Source organism: Hippoglossus stenolepis, chromosome 11 (genome assembly GCF_022539355.2).
Source record: "Hippoglossus stenolepis isolate QCI-W04-F060 chromosome 11, HSTE1.2, whole genome shotgun sequence".
Lineage (NCBI taxonomy): Eukaryota > Metazoa > Chordata > Actinopteri > Pleuronectiformes > Pleuronectidae > Hippoglossus > Hippoglossus stenolepis.
The window spans coordinates 14,324,437-14,341,721 of record NC_061493.1 but is presented as its reverse complement, the minus strand read 5'-3'; the positions used below and the strand labels follow the sequence as shown (position 1 = coordinate 14,341,721).

The 17,285-nt window shown below is 43.0% G+C and overlaps 1 protein-coding gene across 5 annotated transcripts in view; it reads left to right on the top strand.

The window, feature by feature from the left end:
* The window catches only part of LOC118117677 (dipeptidyl aminopeptidase-like protein 6), a 71,095-nt gene that overhangs the window by 11,308 nt on the left and 42,502 nt on the right, over nt 1-17,285 (top strand). For 2 of the 5 annotated variants that reach the window (XM_035170110.2, XM_035170109.2), the window contains exon 2: nt 2,333-2,989. The exons of 2 other annotated variants lie outside the window; for them this stretch is intronic. In XM_035170110.2, the coding sequence (XP_035026001.1) occupies nt 2,795-2,989 (195 nt within the window). In that variant the 5' untranslated portion in view covers nt 2,333-2,794. Of the gene's footprint in view, nt 1-2,332; nt 2,990-15,526; nt 15,584-17,285 lie in introns of those variants that run through there. One more of the 5 variants, XM_035170115.2, reaches the window with a different exon arrangement.

Genomic DNA, 17,285 nt, shown 5'->3' with positions numbered 1-17,285 from the left:
GCCCAGGCTCCCCGGCACGGTCCTGAGGGGAGCGTTAAAGCAGCCAGGCAGTTCACAATGGCTACCCAACAAGGTGAGGGAGATTGCAAGACATATATCAGAGACGCCGGGATGGATGTCAAGCGACCCGGACCTATTTCCCCAGGGGTGCGCAGACCCAGGAAGAAGCAGTTATGAATTACAGAAACAAATGATGACAGGGACCAGAGTGAACCACTGTGGAAGAGGAGGATGCTGGAAGCCCTGTTGTTCAGCCCCCAACATAAATCTCTGCTGAGACTCCAATTAAAAAACACGCAAAGGCATCAAACTAAGTTGTGATTCAATTAATTTATGAGTGATATTCGCAGTCAAAGGAAAATTGATTTTAAAATGAAGCGGAAGGGAGGAATGGGGGAATAACATTAATTAGGCTGAGGCAGTAATGTCCTTGTTTTTGAATGAATGGCCAAACCTTTGAAATCAATGTTCTGCATTACAGATACATATCCTATTATTAAGCCTACATTCATTATTCAAGCCGTAAATCAACGAGCCTTTAGGGGTTCTTTCAGATTTGGAGACGACTCACTATTTGAATAAAAAAATAATTGAAACTTGCTCTTTGCTCAGAATTGCATTTAGAATATTCTCATTTATTTCGTTGTGGTCTTTGTGTTGTGATTACTCGTTGCAGAGCATCGTGAAATGGACTTGATTTCACTAAACGGGTGACGCAGAGCGGCGGTACTCAGAATATCTCGGGGCTGATTTGAGCCGAGCTTTGGCGCCGCTGCTTTGAAGTTGTTCCCCTGTGAAGATGACCTATTTCCCAGAAATACTGCTCGGGCCCGCTGGAGTGATAGTTTGAGCTGACACGGTGGGAGGCTGAGGGCTGTTCGCCTGTGGCAGTCGTGACAGGGGGATGGCAGAAATTTGAACACTTTGACTCAAGACCCTTACCCCCACTCGCCACCCCACATAAGCCTATATTCTGCATTTACCAGGGAGCTGCATGGCCGTGGCCTTTATGAGCACTTCAACCATGAAATCACTTGCAATGTAGTGCATGAGCTGAATACCACTTTTGTGGGAGCCAACTGAAAGTAAACGATAAGGTGAGGGAAAGTGCACGAATTTAGGGGAGTAACAGACACAGGGTTGGTTTGAATTATTACTGTTAGATGAGATTTAAAGAAAAAGTATTTATAAGTCATAAAATTATGCAGGAGAGAGGTTTGTATCGGTTTGCACGAACATAAGAAAAACGTTTTTTATTCTGCTGCAGGGGCGGATCCAGGGGCGGGACCAGTGGGGGGGGGTACTTGCCCCAGCGGAAATCTAATAGGCATCGGAAGTGCTGCTGTCCTGTCCATAAAAAATAAATAAATAAACTCTCACTGAAGCCATGAACTCTGGAGACAATTGGGTCGGACTTTATCTGGAGTTTGCCTAGAGAAAGTCTCTCACTCGGACATTTGCACTCTGATATTCAGCCCCTCTGGAGAGTGTGAGGAGATTATAAGGAGTTCAGGGCATGTCTGAAAGCAGCTTAACTAAAAATACTAACATAATTGTGACAATTTGTTGAAAATTGTCATTTTCTATATTTGGAAGTACACAATGTGCTTGAACAAGGCTCGAAGCTATAGAGCCAACAGTAAACAAGGTATGACTAAATGTGCACCACACTGAATTATGAGTTGTGCATGTATGTTGGACATATAATTGGCACCGATGTGTAAATTGCATGTGGCCCCTTTATGGACACTTAAATCCTAGATATGGCGTTTTGCTGTTATTGACTCTGGGTGTTTATGAAATATAGAAAGAATTGAATATTTACTGTTGTGTTTCACATCGTTTATTTGGTTTGTGAAAGATTTGTTTTCCTTAATAAACAAGAATATTTGTTGTTTTACACGATCGAGAGTAGATTTCCCTGGAGACCATGTGGTCAGCCTGCTCTAATGCAGTGCGCCACAGAGAGGCACTCGAGATCCGTCCTGGGACCATGTGCAATGATTTGGGAGAAAGAATAATGACTCCATTCATGAAATCATAAAAGGGAGTGACTTCATGTAATTAGAGGTTTTAAATGAAGGTGAATCGAGGTGAAACGCGTGTGGTGGAGGCGCGTGAATGTGCGTAAAAGCGGCATAAGACAGCGGTGCTCCCGGAGAAGCTGCTCAGTGCTGGTCACTTCTCATGCAGAGCGCGTCTGCGGAGAGTAGCGCCGGGATCTCTGCGTCTTTCACACTCCTCGTGCGTGAGGGCTGTGCGCCAAAAAAGCCGAGCCGAAAGTGTGGCAACATTATCTCTTTGCTCTTTCTTCTGGTTTGCGGACCATCAGCGGGAGTCCGGTGGGGGATCGAATATCTGGCCGGAAACTCGGCGCATCCGGCCGCTGTTCTCGCTGTAAGGAGGCATCGGGAAACTGAAGAGAGGGAGGCAACGTGTTGTGAATACAGAAGAGAGCAACTATTGACACCTACAGCCCACCAGTCTGCCGCGCGCCTGGATAAAGCGAAAAGGACATCGCATTCCGGATTCGGCTTCACATCAAGCAGTGACTCATCCACAATCCATAGATGCGTATTTTACAGCTGAGTATCTTCTCCTTATCTTTTTTTGGGGGCTCCATCCCTGAGGTGAAATCTGGCTGTCTGCCATCGGGTCTCCTCGAAGCGCACAGAAAACAAATAGATCTGCCCAAATAATAAAAAAAACTAAGAAAAGAAAGAAGCCACACAGAGATCCGTCTGTGGCTCTGATATGCTCTAAGTTGTTTTTTATATTGGACTGGACCCGTATCATGGCTTCGCTGTACCAGAGATTCACCGGGAAGATCAATACCGCCAATTCCTTCCCGCACCCACCTGAGGCCAGCCGGCTCCTCGGTGGACAGGTCGCAGACGAGGAGAACGCGGTGAAGAGCCCGCAGCAGCAAGTCGTCGACGGCAGGGCTCACGTGCCGTACCGCAAGAAATGCGTGCGGGAGGATGAGGATGTAAGACACTTCTGTTTTACTTGCCAACATAAACCCCCCCTCCCACCACACACCTAATGAAACATATCCAGATGTGTCTTTAAGATCATTCATTTTCAAAGACACAAGCACACACACTCAACAAATACAAACATCTGCACAGATGCATGGGCCCACACATGGAGATATAGAAGCTCTCTCAGTGGTTTCACTTTCACAGGCTGTCCAAGAAAGTTTTAAAAGCATGATTAATATCCTATAGCAGCTTGTGGTTGGAACTGGTGTCGTGTTTAACTGCACTGTTTTGCTTTTCGTCTTCTAATACTTGTGGAAAAACACCCAAATGTCTGTGTCTGTGTCTGTGTCTGTGTGAGTACAGACACTGGGCTCTGTCGCTGGAGCTGTCTGTGGTGCTGAAATGTTTTCGGTCGCACACGGGGTGGCAGAAACAGTGATAGGGCTTCTGCCACATCTCTTCAAAAAGGGATCTTTGGCAGCACTGACGTGGGTTTGATGCCGGTCACCATCTTGGCTGTTACCATGCCGGAGCCAGAAAATTTGGTTGAAAAGCCTTTAGTTCAGATTAGAAGTGTGAACATCTTTAAGAACAAATTTAAACTGTTTGTCTTAATACTTACTACTAGTTGTCTGGTGTGTTCTATATTTGAGAATTAGTTGCACTTTTTTGAAATGGATACCAGGAAAATGAAGTGGCAATGAGAAGATTGAACGAGAGGATGCTCGGTCCTGCTGGATTGATTATGTTTGGCTTTGGTCGGTCGTGTTTCAGAACTTGTTGTTGTTACTGTTATTCACAAATTTAGTTGCATGTAGCTATAACATGAAACTAAATAATCCTCATACTGTATGAGGCAAATTAGTCTATTTTATACTCTAGAGATTTAGCTTTCATTAAAAGGAGCTACACTGGGATAAAAGACAAAAGTACTGTAGAAAGCATCAAAGTGCAGAACTGTAGGGTTGGTAATCCTGGAAAATCTAGCAAGAGCAGGCTACCCCCTGCCTTCAGCCTTTTCATCAAAGCTACGCACCCAAAACACATGAACGTGCACTGCCTGACAACTGCTACAAGCAGACTTTGCCGTTTGCTAATCGTTAACTTCTGTCTCTTGTCTCTGCTTCGGCCGTGTATGTCTCTATGGCTGAAGACTCTGTTTATGCAAAGTGAGGACATGGGCAGGGTGTGCAGACGCAGGCAGGTCAGTTAGTAACAGACAGTTACACCTGCCAATTGGTCGTGAGTCCTGCGAGGACCGCAGACACGACTTATTGATGGCTATCGGATTTCAACAAATAAGATAAAGTGTTACCTGCCCTACCTTTAATTATAGTTCCAAATTGAACAGATCTTAGAACTCATCTCCCTGCATTGTTTTTTTGCCCAACATTTTTGGTTTCCACCCTCATCATCATCATGAAGTTGTTCCTGGTTTCTTTCCTCAGCTGCAGATTTAATCGCCTGATCCAAATAGGAATAACCAACTAGAATCTTATCAGATATCTTTTCCCATATAATCAACGCTTCTCTCTCCACATCAGGCCTCATGACCAACAGCCATGTCGTTCTTCGTTTGACTTGTGGCATCTTTGCTGTTTTCAATGTTTGCATTTAGGTTATTTTGCAAAGTTTTTATCAAATTGGTCAGTTTTATGATCACCACTAATTTCTTAGGACTGTTTTAAACTAGACGACAACAACAACAGAAAAAATAGACTTCTACCTGAAAGACTAAGAGACCCGACTACTCCATGTGCATCTCACTTCCCTTTCACCTTCTCCAACAAACAAACAAGTGAAATCAGTCTCTTTTGGGGTTTTTGGTTTCACTCTTCAAGCTTCAGCCTCCTGCCTCCTTGCCGACTCGCTGCACAGACTTGTTAATACATGTGTTGCTCGTTGCAGCTGACACCGGTTCAAACCTACAGCAAACACAAACACACTTTACTGGCCTCTCATCTGTAAATGGCTGCCAACATTGGGATGTTCCCCTGAATTATTGATGCTTGTCACATTGAGCACCAACGGATAAGGTTGGAAACAGGGTGAACGCTGACACTGCACTAGCTGTCAACAGCAGCAGCACCAGGGTAAACAGAAGCTTCTCCGTGATCTCCGTTCCCCCTTATTTCATCCAAAAGCCTCTGTGTTGGCTATATGACGTACTTACAGTATATGAAGTACTTTTAAGAGGGCAATTCCAATAAGTGACTTTTCCTCACAATTAAACCTCTGGATTGTGTTTCAGGAGTGGGACCGGAGCTGTTTTGTTTTGCCGGGTTTCCAACATGTGTATTAGGTTTGCACCGTTAACCTTGAAGTCACCTTTAGTCCTGATGTCCCCCTGAGCCGTGCTGAAGCATGAAATTGCCTTTTGCCTCAGAAGAAGGGCGGACCATTTCAAGGAGCTATTTCCAACCCCGCCGCCTCCAGCGAAAGTTTGAATGAGCTATTGTTGTTTCCATTTACTTTGCAGAGGGAGAGGGTGAGAACTGACTTTAAAATGCTATGAATTCATTTTCCTTTATCCAGATATTTGCTGTTGTTTAGCCTGTATATATAAAAAAAACCTGCAGGTTGGATTGTGCGGGAAAGCATTTTGCTCAAAGCTGATAAAAAAAAAATGGAAGAAATCCGATTTATGTTTGTTTACTGTGGCGTTCCTCTAAGTGCCTGAGCTGACACAATGCAGCCCCTGCATCTTTGTAGGAGAGATGTGTGTGTCGTAGGATTGATTAATTGTTGCTGTGCTCTGCGTGCAAGCATCTGTGGGCTAGAGTTTGAGTCACCTAGGGAGATATCAGCAGTCGTTCTTTCTCCTCCTTGCAAATAGAAACTCCAGTGTCCTAAATTAATTGTTGTTTTTGTGTAAAGGTGAAATATGGTGACATTTTACCTTCAGCCTGGCGCCTGGGGGCCCCTGCATGACCTCCCCTCTATTGACTCTTTCTTTATGAACATTTTGTTTGTGTTTCTCGTTGTAATAATGAAAGATAACACAGCTCTGCAGGGGTCGTAGTCAGCCCACTGTGCCGTATGTCGAGTGGCAAAATAACATGACAAACATGGCAGCTTCCTCCTGAATATCTGCCAATTTACCACTGGAGGAGTTTGATTCATTACCTCTGCTAATTAAGGAGGTTATGCTATCATCAGCGTTTGTTAAGTGGCACGACTGGGCAGAAAACTACTGGGCAGATTTCTACAAAACTTGGTGGAAGGATATGGTATGGATCCGGAAAGCATCCATTAAATTGTGGTGCAGATCTGGAAGAAAGTCATGTTAAACTACAAATAATATTTCTATAATCTCAAAGTAAAATTCCTCACTCGTCTTCCAGTGAGTCCTATGTTGTTTCAGACTGATAAACAGTCTGAGTGGATCATTTCACTAATTATAACTCAGGGAAATCACAGATTTCTCCCTCAAGCTATCTCAAAGGTTTTTAAAATCTTCTACACTGTTATTAAACAAATGAACATTTTTACCAAAATCAGCGAAATGTTGCTGTGGGCCTGTTGTGACGTGTAACTGTGAATTGATCGTAAGTCACCAGTGATAAACTGATTTCCCACAGGGCCCCTTTATCTAAGACATGCTTGCTATGCTATAATACATTCGTAATTTCCCCCCCTCCCAGGCTAAAGATTTGTGATTAAAGTGCACTGGAAAAGTGTCCTAATTTCACCTATGATCAGCTGCTCCTGTACAAAAAAGCTCTTATAACATAAAGACAGTGTGATATTCTCCCTGAGGAGGCCAGTGGCAAAGTAGGGGTTTTCAAATAGCGAGGTTACACTGCAGGCTTCGTCTCTGGGGACGAACGAGAGCTCAGGCTCTTTGATTTCCTTTTTGAGATTACTGCAGTGTCTTTTTTATACTTCAAAGATTGTATTTCAGGGTTTATGTCCAGCCTGTAAAGTGCCATCTATTGATTACTTTAATTTTCATGTTGGAAAACTTGTTAATTCCCATGTCCTTGTCCTGCTTTGGATCACAGGGAATTGGATTTTAAAAGCAGTAATTCATAAATCACCTTGGCAGAAGTGTAAAATTCAATTCGTATTGGTCATAGTCTTGCCCAGGGCTGGTACACACACACACACACACACACACACACACACACTGCCTGTCCTCATATGCACTTAACTGTGCCTTCAACTTAGAGATACTCCAGATATGAGTGAGACAGTTTGGCCTTTCGTCTTAGTTTAGCTCTGAGTTTCCTTCGAGGTCCGTAGCTCAGATAAATCAGGCGCACAGAGCTCAACGTGAACCGCCATTAAAGAGGAAGAGAGCAGCGAGATGTGAGAGGCTGTCCTCATTCTCTCTGCTGCTGCGCTAACTGAATGCTTCTGGTGACGACTGCTCACTGAAGACTTTGTCACCTGCTGCATTCATCCTAAAATGACGATGACGTGTCCCGAGGTGACCGTCTTACACAACACAGGTGGTGTTACAAAAAGCCAGATGTGCATTTTCAGTGTGTGTGTGTGTGTGACTGCTCAGTTATCTGGCTCTGTTATTATCCGTTATTAGAGTTAGCAGTGGAAAGATTACAGGAAACGAGGGGAGATGGAGAGAGATGAAAAATGAACTTGGTTTGTTTGTTTGCAAGCAAGATTATGCAAAAATTACTGGACAGATTTACCTCAAAACTTGGTAGAAGGATGCAGTGTACGTCGTTTCGGTGCAGATCCTGATGAGGGGGTGGATCCAAGATTTCTTTTTTCAGTTGCTTTAACTTTGCAAGATGGTGTTTTTTCACTATTTTCACTGATTTCCCAAAATCCATTCACATTTTTAAAGGTTCAGTGTGTAGAATTTAGTGACATTTAGTGGTGAAGTGTCATGCTGCAGCTGAACACCCCTCACCTCACCCTCCCCTTCCAAACATGAAAGAGAACCTGTGGTAGCCTTCAGTTGTCATTAAAACTCAAAAGATCTTTAGTTTGTTCAGTCTGGGCTACTGTAAAAAAATGTCTGCCTCCATAGAGAGGACCTGCTCCTGATGTAAATATAAAGTATTTAAATATAAAGGGCAAATTCTCAGGTACTGAATACACAATTTGTACAATTTAGTTGAAACAAACTAGTGAAAACATCACTGGGAGTTTTTTAATATATATAATTTCTGCCAATAGATCCCTTTCACCTGAATCTTACACACTGGACCTTTAACTTATATATGTGGGCCTTGGTCTACAAAAACACATATGTCAGAAAACAAGCCGCAAACTCAAGATTGACATATCAGTGAAACTTAATTTATTAGCAATCAGTCATCTTTTAACATAACCAGCAATTACAAAGCAAATGTGCATCATTTATTTTGTGTGATTTGTGTCCATAGGATGTTGATTAATCAGATAATTACTCTTTTAACTCTGAGGGAAGTATTTGACTCTCTAGCTTCTAAATGCTGCACATGTTCATCAGCTCATCACTACCTGTCTGTATGCTGACAGTAGATACATTTGTAGATACCATCTTGTTTCTGGGCAGGCCGTGTGTAGCAGCCTGCTTCGGCTCATGAGATCTGAGACTGGAGCAAAACAGTAGAACTGAGGGAAGGCGACATGCTTCATTGAGCCACAGGGGACTGCTGAGTCAAGAGATAATTCTCTGTGGTTTCCACCAGGGATTTATTTCCCATAGTCGTCTGATCCTTAAACATATTGAACCTGGATCACAAAGCTAGTCCCAAAATTTAACGAGTTGGCCAGAAATACAGGATGCAATTGATCCAAGTGCTTAACACAAGGCAAAGCAACAAAAACTAATAATAAAAGCTATTTAAAGTCATATAAAACAGAATCAGCTCAAAACAAAGTAAGATAAAAATATAGTTTAATAAGAAATACAGGCAGTGTAACGTTGCTGACCACTCAGACCAGTCTGCAGCAAAAGGCACACGAGGCAAATGTGCTGTCACCCAGTGCCGCCCCTCCCCTCAGGACAGCACAGCATCCTTAGCAAGACCTCTTGCTCAGCGTTGCCATGGTTGCAAAGGTGGAGAGGGTGAGGCTGCAAGCTCTGGGAACACACACACACACACACACACACACACACACACACACACACACACACACACACACACACACACACACACACACACACACACACACACACACACACACACACGCACTGCTGCTCGTTGGTGGCTCTGACAGCCATCTGGAGATGACGCAGGCCTCACATTGCCCACTGTGTGTCCTCCCCCCGTGTCATGAAACACGTTCCGTCCACCGTAACCATTTTGTTTTGTTTTTCCCTTCAATCTGAAAGCAGTCGTTCCCTCTGTGGACCCTAATGAACACGAGTCTCTCCTCCTGTTTCAGCGTCTCGGTCTCTGTTGACTGACGTATTCACTATCGACAAGTGTTTTTTGTGTTTTTTTTCCAATTTGTTCCTCTGTTCCCGGCGGGCATCTCAACAGGTCATTCACCCTCCCAGCATCTCACTGCTCTGCTCCACGCCATCGATCATCCACCCTCTCACCACCTCCCCGCCCCCAACAGACCTGTCAACAGCACGTCTGCAGGCCGCCCTGCCTCCGCCGCCTCGCTGTGAGACTGTCGACTCCCTCTCAGTGATTTACTGTATTATTACACAAGCTGACAGTGCTATCAGTCAGCGTTTAAATACAGACGGCCCTTATTACTCCGTGATGAGACAAGACGAGGATCCCGACCAACGGTTGATTCTTGGCCTCGGCCGCTCACGGTAGATTCTAGATCACGAGAAGAAATAAACGCATTATCAGCTGTCATTAAAACCTCCATTTTGGTATTTTTGATATCGGTTTTATTTTGGGCCAGGCAATTATTATCATTATTATTTAATCAATAGCAACATAACAAAGGTTAAATACATATCGATGTATTGCTTATGCATTGTGCAAGCACAGTGAGAAGGTGAAACACAAAAATCGACAACCTTCACTCTGGAGCAAAAATCTGTCTTTGCACTTCAAAGAAATGATAATGTGACAGTTATCATGAAAATTATCGATATCGACTGATAATGATCTTTATCGTGATATTTTTTTTTTACCATACCGTCCAGCCCTGGTTTTATCCAAATTGATCTTTTAATCCTTTTCATTTTTCAGTTTAACAAATTTATCAAAATGTAGTCAATAACGTGCAGCATAGAAAGGAAAATCCACTCAGTCCTCAGCCTTTACTGTTGATCTTCAACTAACTTCACTGTTGATATATAAAAGGTTTCTGCTGCTTTTAAGCATGAGCAGCTAAATATAACTGTCTTTGAACCCGGCTCGTCCCCATTTCCTTTTCTCCTCTTGTTCCCATCTCATGTTTTTTAACTTCAGGTTTTGTTTTCAGGGTTTTCCTTTCCGAGGATTAGCTTCTGTAGTCGGGTGGTTAATAATGAGTGCCGCTCCTTTTAAGAGAGGAGGAAAGAGCAAAGACTTGACTTCACTGTCTTCTATTTGTCAAAATGGCAGTTTTTATTTATTACATGGTGCCATCTCATTGAAATAACAAACAAACAGGAAGATTTTTTTAATAGCTTTTCCATGCACTGTGTCTATTTAGCCACTAGAGACTGATGTCTTACAATCATTGCACCAACTCTGTACACTGTACTGTACAGATGAATATGCAGTTCTGTAGGTGAGGCTTTGGTTCTTGTGAACACAGACTCAGACACAGTATTTACAATCAAACAATCAATCAAACAATCAAACTAACAAACAAACAAACAAAAAAACAAACTAGCAAAGAAACAAATTAACGCATTTTTTGTAAAGCCCATATTCACGAATTTGTCTCATCGAGCTTAACAAGGTGCAACTCACTGAAAACGCTCGACAAGAGTGAAGAAAAACTACCCAAAAAAACTTTTAGTAGGGAAAAAAAACGTAGAAACCTCAAGAGACTGAGGGATCCCTCTCCCAGGACGGACAGAAGAGCAACAGATGGCATGTGTAGCAGAGCACATGAACAGAATAAAAATGTTTACAACATACATGAGTAAAGACGGTGTCTTAACATAATTGGAGAGGCGTATCAATGTTTAAAGTATTTATACAAAAGAAATTGTCTGACAGAGATGAAGGGAACAGTTATGACTGTTCTAGCAATCTAGTACCGCAATACCTGTATAACATGGGATCATATCATGTTAATATTGCAGTAACCAATAAGGTAAAAAATGCATCAAATATACAGAAAAATCAAGTTTCTTTCCTGCACTGCTTCTAGCCAATAAGCTCGCTCGGCTAACCCTGTCTCATCTAGGTCGAAGAAGATGATAATGTCACCTCTCATTAGGACTGGAAAGGTTACATGGTCACTAAGCAACATCAGCTACACCGAGACACTGCTCTGACACAAAGACCTTCTACTGACAGAGACATTGCTTGATTGCAATTTAGCCGAAGAAGGGTTCCAGATTCAATTCTCATTGGAGGATGTATTACAGCTGTTTGCAGCTGCAGCCGGTCCTGTAGAAGCGTCTGTGGATTAAGGCGCTCGATCCTCATCTTTAAGCTGTCATCTATGCAGCAACACTTCATGCTCACAAATGTTAGTTTTTCTTATCAAATAAGATAAGTACTCGAAATAGATCATCAATAATGAAGACAGAGCTTTAAAGGCAGTAAAGGATATTTCTCCTACAACGTTTCTGTCAGCTGGCGTTAGAGCAGCCGAGTGAAGATACGCTTCTCCCGAGTCCTCTCACCGACGTTTCCCGGGCTGAGATCAGGCAGCAGTAATCTGTTGTGTCACGCGGGCAGATTCTCTTATCGACCCCGCCATGATACAGCAGCGACACACGCACACAGACACACAAGCGCACCATTTAACGGGTACATAAGCACATGCACACATGCAGAATTAGGAAAAAAACATGGCGCTGCAAAGTCAACAGGGTCATTTTACAGCGGAGCAAATCCTGTAGGGAGCGACAACAGGAAGTTCACCTTTGTACATTTGTTGCGACAGAGTCACCGCAGAGACAAAGAGTGATGATCCTCCTGATACTGAAATCAAAAGTCTTGAGGCTGCGACTGAGCTTATCGCTCATATCACATTGGGTTTTTCCAACAGTCATGATCCCCAGAAGCCCGGATGTGGCACTGCTTTATCAGATGACGAGAACAAATCAGAATATTCGTCACCTCACAGCAAGAAGGTTCCATTGACTGTAGTTGTGAATATGAGAGTGAATGGTTGTTTGTCTCTATATGTTGACCCTGCGTTATGCTGGCAACCTGAAAGTAAAAAATACATTCCTGGGTCCGTCCATTTATCTGGCGAATGGCGCAATCGTGTGCCTATGATGTCATTTGGAGCCAGAATTCGTGCAGTAGTGTTGGAGCCGCAGTACTGAGGTCCTGTCGATACGCGTGCTCGACCAATCAGTCAATCTCAGTTATCATGATGTTTCACCACTTTTTTATAGCGTCCATATTTATCTATGACACTCTGACTTTACACTGGATGAAGAGCAGAGGTGTAGCTCAAAGGTTCAGTGTGTAGAATTTAGTGACATCTAGTGGTGACGTTGAATGTTGCAGCTGAATACCCCTCATTTCACCCCCTCTGCCTATAGATCCCTTTCACCTGAATCTTACACACTGGACCTTTAATAACATCTGTGAGGGCCACGTTACATTTGATCCTGGCATTCATCTGTGCCATTAAGACAATAAAAGCAAAAGCAGCCATTGTAAATTGAGTTTGTTGCACCTGCGTTGAAAAGGCCAAAGGGTCTGTGCTGTATCAAAGCTGTGCTGGCGTTGGTTCACTCCCAAAATGATGCCAGGGCTAAGCAGGCCCAGTCCTGCCTCCGGGCTCTGGTATAGTCTTCAGATGAATAACACATGAGGCAGGTTTTCATGTTGCATCCTCGCCAGAACTCTTGTGTGCATTCCGGTCTGCACACCGGTGACAGGAGAGAAAAGTTTGGTCCCTGCAGCCATGAAGGTGGGTTTGAAGCTTGTTACTTCTCGTATAGGAATAAGCTCAGCATGAGCAATAAGAGTAATAAGCTGTTTGCTGCATCTTATCTCTGGATTAGTTGTGGGTGGTGTGCGTTAGTGTGTATATCTGCTAACTCACCTCTTGTGCGCAGGTGCATGTGGGTCATTGTCATTGTAGAGGGCTTTTTCTGTCGGGCACATTCGATTTGTATGTACTCCACCATCTCCAGTCGATATTTGTCTCCTGAGTCTGAGTCTGAATGAGACCCAGAGCTCTGGAGATGGGGGAGGAAGAAGAGGTATAGTCTGCGTTTCCCTGAGCTGGGAGTCGAGCGCCGACTTTTGTGATGATGTTGAGTGTGGCACTCGCATGGAGCTGAGAAGAAATGGGGGGGGGGTAGGTAATGATTGTGTGGTGTAGCGGAGGTGGAGAGAACTGGGAGCACTATTGAGTGATTCGCTATTCTGGAGCTGGCAGCCTGTCAAATCGTACCCCCACCAAAGATAGGAAAGCCAAACAGTGATGATTGATGTTGCTCTGCTCACTGTATTGGCTGATGCATCATGGGAATACAGAGGCTTTATGGCTGGTGGTATATGGGAGGGCATCTTGCTGTGCTCACATTATGGTTTATGTGCTGAGACAAATGTTGTTAGTTTCAAGCTGAAGTTTTCAATCCAGAACCGATTCAGACCCGGATGTGAAAATGCCGTTATTTGTCTGTTCTCAGAATTTTTTAATTAACATGGGGGCTTTTTTTATTCTTACAAGTATGTTCTTTACAGTGAAGCGATTTGTTGTTTGAATGATCTTATCACTTTATAAAGTTACATGTTAGCAAACCTTGGCTTATTTGCACCTATTCGGAGAAGTGTTTCTGGCCACCTAATGTGTGTGAGTTCATCCTTTTAGCTCAGTTTTGGTCTCCACCAGATCCTGAGGGAAATTGGCTTTCATCCCCATAAGCTCTCGAATCTTTGATATTTGTATCATTTGATATATGTTTTTTTTGTTTTTTTTTGTTCATTGCATGATAGAAACATCATCAACACTGCTGTATTCTCACATAGGCTCACTTGAACATTTTACCAGTGATCTGACCAGAAAAGTTTAAGAAAATGTCCGTTACAACTGACTTTTGCATTTTCACATACAGCCTGTCCGGATGCATCTCTGAAGGCATCTTATGAGTGACATCTTTCACATTATACAAAGGAAATATTTAGACTATAAATATGACAATACTTAAGTGCAGCTTTAAGTTATAACCCTAACATCTGTAAGTTTGTGTTTACCGAGAGTTGCCTGCATTGTTTTTTTAAGCCTTCACGAGTAAAAGAAGCTCAACACGGTGGTGAATGCAGCAGCTGTCACACCTGCCACTTCATTCAGTATTCCTGCAAAGCCTCGAGGGCACAGACACAATGTGCACTTACTGACGCCCTTACAGGTATTAGCTTCACTGGGTCACGGCCTTCGTCCACCCGACCTCCAGAGACTTAAAAGAAAATTCCAGCCTGCGTCGGCCAGTAGCTGTGTGAGCAGCACTTTTCTCAGCCCAGAAATTCAGTGTTGTGTGGGTAAATTGCTCCGGGGAGAGAAAAGTAGAGGAGAGACAGGATAAACAACCCTGGTTAAAAAGCACCATAAAGTGGGCCAGCTCTGCGTGTGGTGTGTAATGCTGATCTGTGCTGAACAGCCAGATGCAGCTAATGGCCCAGGTAAGTGGTTCAGTGCTGATTGTTGTGTGAGGGGCCCGATCGCTCCGGCCTCGTCGCTTCTCAATCTCCTCCAGTGTTGTTCAGTGTTTCAGAGATAAGCGGATGACAGAACCCACGTTCTGCGTGATTCTCTCTCAAGGTGGCTTCTGGTGTGATGTAACAATTTACTTAAGTACTGTACTTAAATACATTTTTCATGTATTTGTACTTGCTTAAGTTTATTTATTTTCACGGAATTTTCACATTTACTCTACTGCATAAAACAGCAAATATCTGTACTTTCTACTCCAAACTCCAAACTCAAGTACTTATTTAATTTTACTCAAATAGAAAAGTTAATCTGGTACTTTTACTTTTGATACTTTATCTTTATTTAAAGGTAAAGCACTTATTTACTTTTACTCTAATAGAAAAGTTGATGTAGTACTTATACTTTAAATACAAGTACTTTAAGTATACTAAAATGCAAGTACTTATTTACTTTTACTCAAATATACTGTAAAATTGAATGTGGTAGTTTTACATTTTTACATGTTAGTCTATTTATTTGTACTTTTACTCTGACCTCCTTCGGTTTAACCGCAGTGGATATTCTTGGGTCTCCTGGATGACGTGTTTTTTTCCTGAGACAACAACAGACACACACGCACACACACACACACACACGCACCCCAGACCCACACTTTGTCTTAATGCTTAGAACTTAGTGCTGAGATGCTGACAACGGGATTATTCTTACTGAGAGCTGAGGTGTGTCTCTGTGTATATGACAGGGTCATCATTCTCTCCGTCTCTCTCTCTCTCTCTCTGAGTCCACATCACTCCTCGCTCACTCTCTGACACCGACACTCACAAGCAGCTGCTCCGTCCATCACAATGAGAACACACAAGTTGTCCCGGCTGGAGAGACTGTGGAGGGTGAGTATGTGAGATCTTCTCAGGGGGACACGTGCGGCTCTTGTTTGTTAAATGTGCCACGTGAAGCATGTTGGCGTCTCTCTCTCTCTCCTCTGTCTTAATTATGACTTTTAATTAGCAGGTTACTGAGCACTTGAAGAATAAGCTGTCTTATTTTCGGCTTGAGGAAGTGTCAGCGTTGTTTTATTTATTTATTTAGCTCTCAAACTCTCTGATGATATAATGAGTATTTCAGCTGACAGGCACCGTTGTAAATTGTTGTTAGTTTGCTGCAAAAATAACAGTCATTATATATATATAAAGTTGACATCTGGTAAACTTCATCACCAGGTCTAGGGACACGCTGAAGGGCAGTTTGGCGTCATTAACGTATATTACGCAGCACTGTGTTACAGTTTTGTGAATAGAGGGATTCAGTATAACGATCGTTTACTCCACCTGCACCTCAACCTACGTAAAAATAAAATGTCACATGTTTTTGTTATTTTGTTCCTTTCTGTTGTGGTGACATGTTAAATCTAAAAGCAGACAAGCAGGATCCAGCAGAGAAATACTTTAATGCACTCGACTCGGAGTGCATTAAACTGTGGTTAAGCAAAGGTTGCTGTGTAATGCACAGAGTGCTTCCTCATCCCTATCATGCATTATCAGCTCTTTTTTTTCACTAAGATACATATTTAATATACGGCCCATTAGACAAAGGTGGAGCTCAACAGTACAAACATTTAGTCTGGACCCACCGCTGATAGGATGCCATAATTTTTTGTAGTTTCTATTAATAATAAACTTTCCTCACTCATTTAGTTGAGTATTCAAAGCATCGGTTTCTTACTCTGACCTTTGCTGCTTTTTTAAATACATTTTAGGAAGCCCTGCTTTACATGAAGTTAACTATAGCTAGTTAGCAGGGGGTCGCCTTAACCACACCTCTCATCACCTGTCAAGCCTCCGTATACCCTGTCAACCCATCAGCTCTGATTGCTCCAGACTTCTCAACCCGACCTTTCCCGTCATCCATTCATCCTCCTTCCCTCATCCCTTCATTCTTCTTTTCCTTATCTCATCTCCCCTCTTCCTCTTTCCCTCATTCCTACCTGCATCCCTTTATATTCCTTTCCTCATCCCTAACCACATCCCTTCATCCTCTCTTTCCTCCCTCCCTCATTCCTTCTTATTCAGTTTGGTGCATACCCTTTGCCCATCTCATTATTAGCTCGGGGGGGATGACGCCTGAGTCGAAACCCCCCACACTGAGTCTTCTTTCGCCCGGTTACCAGTTCATCCTCCGTGACCAGCATATGAGACGCATCTTCACCCCTTCACTCAACATTCATTCATTTTAATTCAATATCTAACATATCAATTTCCATTCAAACCTTAAATGACATATTGTAGGTTTGTTCCTTGGTTGTGACGCTGATGTGTAATCACAATGTTCCTGGTTTGGACATTTATTCCTCTCTCTTGTCGTTTACTGACACCACTATTCCCTCACCACCCCCACTAAAAACAACTCGATAAAAAAATGTCGACTTACTTTAAGCTGTTTTTTACGCAGTGTATTTGTGCATTTGTGGAGCATTAAGCAATCTCATCAAGGACATCGTAATTCATTTTTCCTCGGTGTGTGTACACACACTCAGGAGCTCAGCGGGGCAAGATGTTTTCACTTGATGCTATCGGGGTCACACGAGGAGCGGGA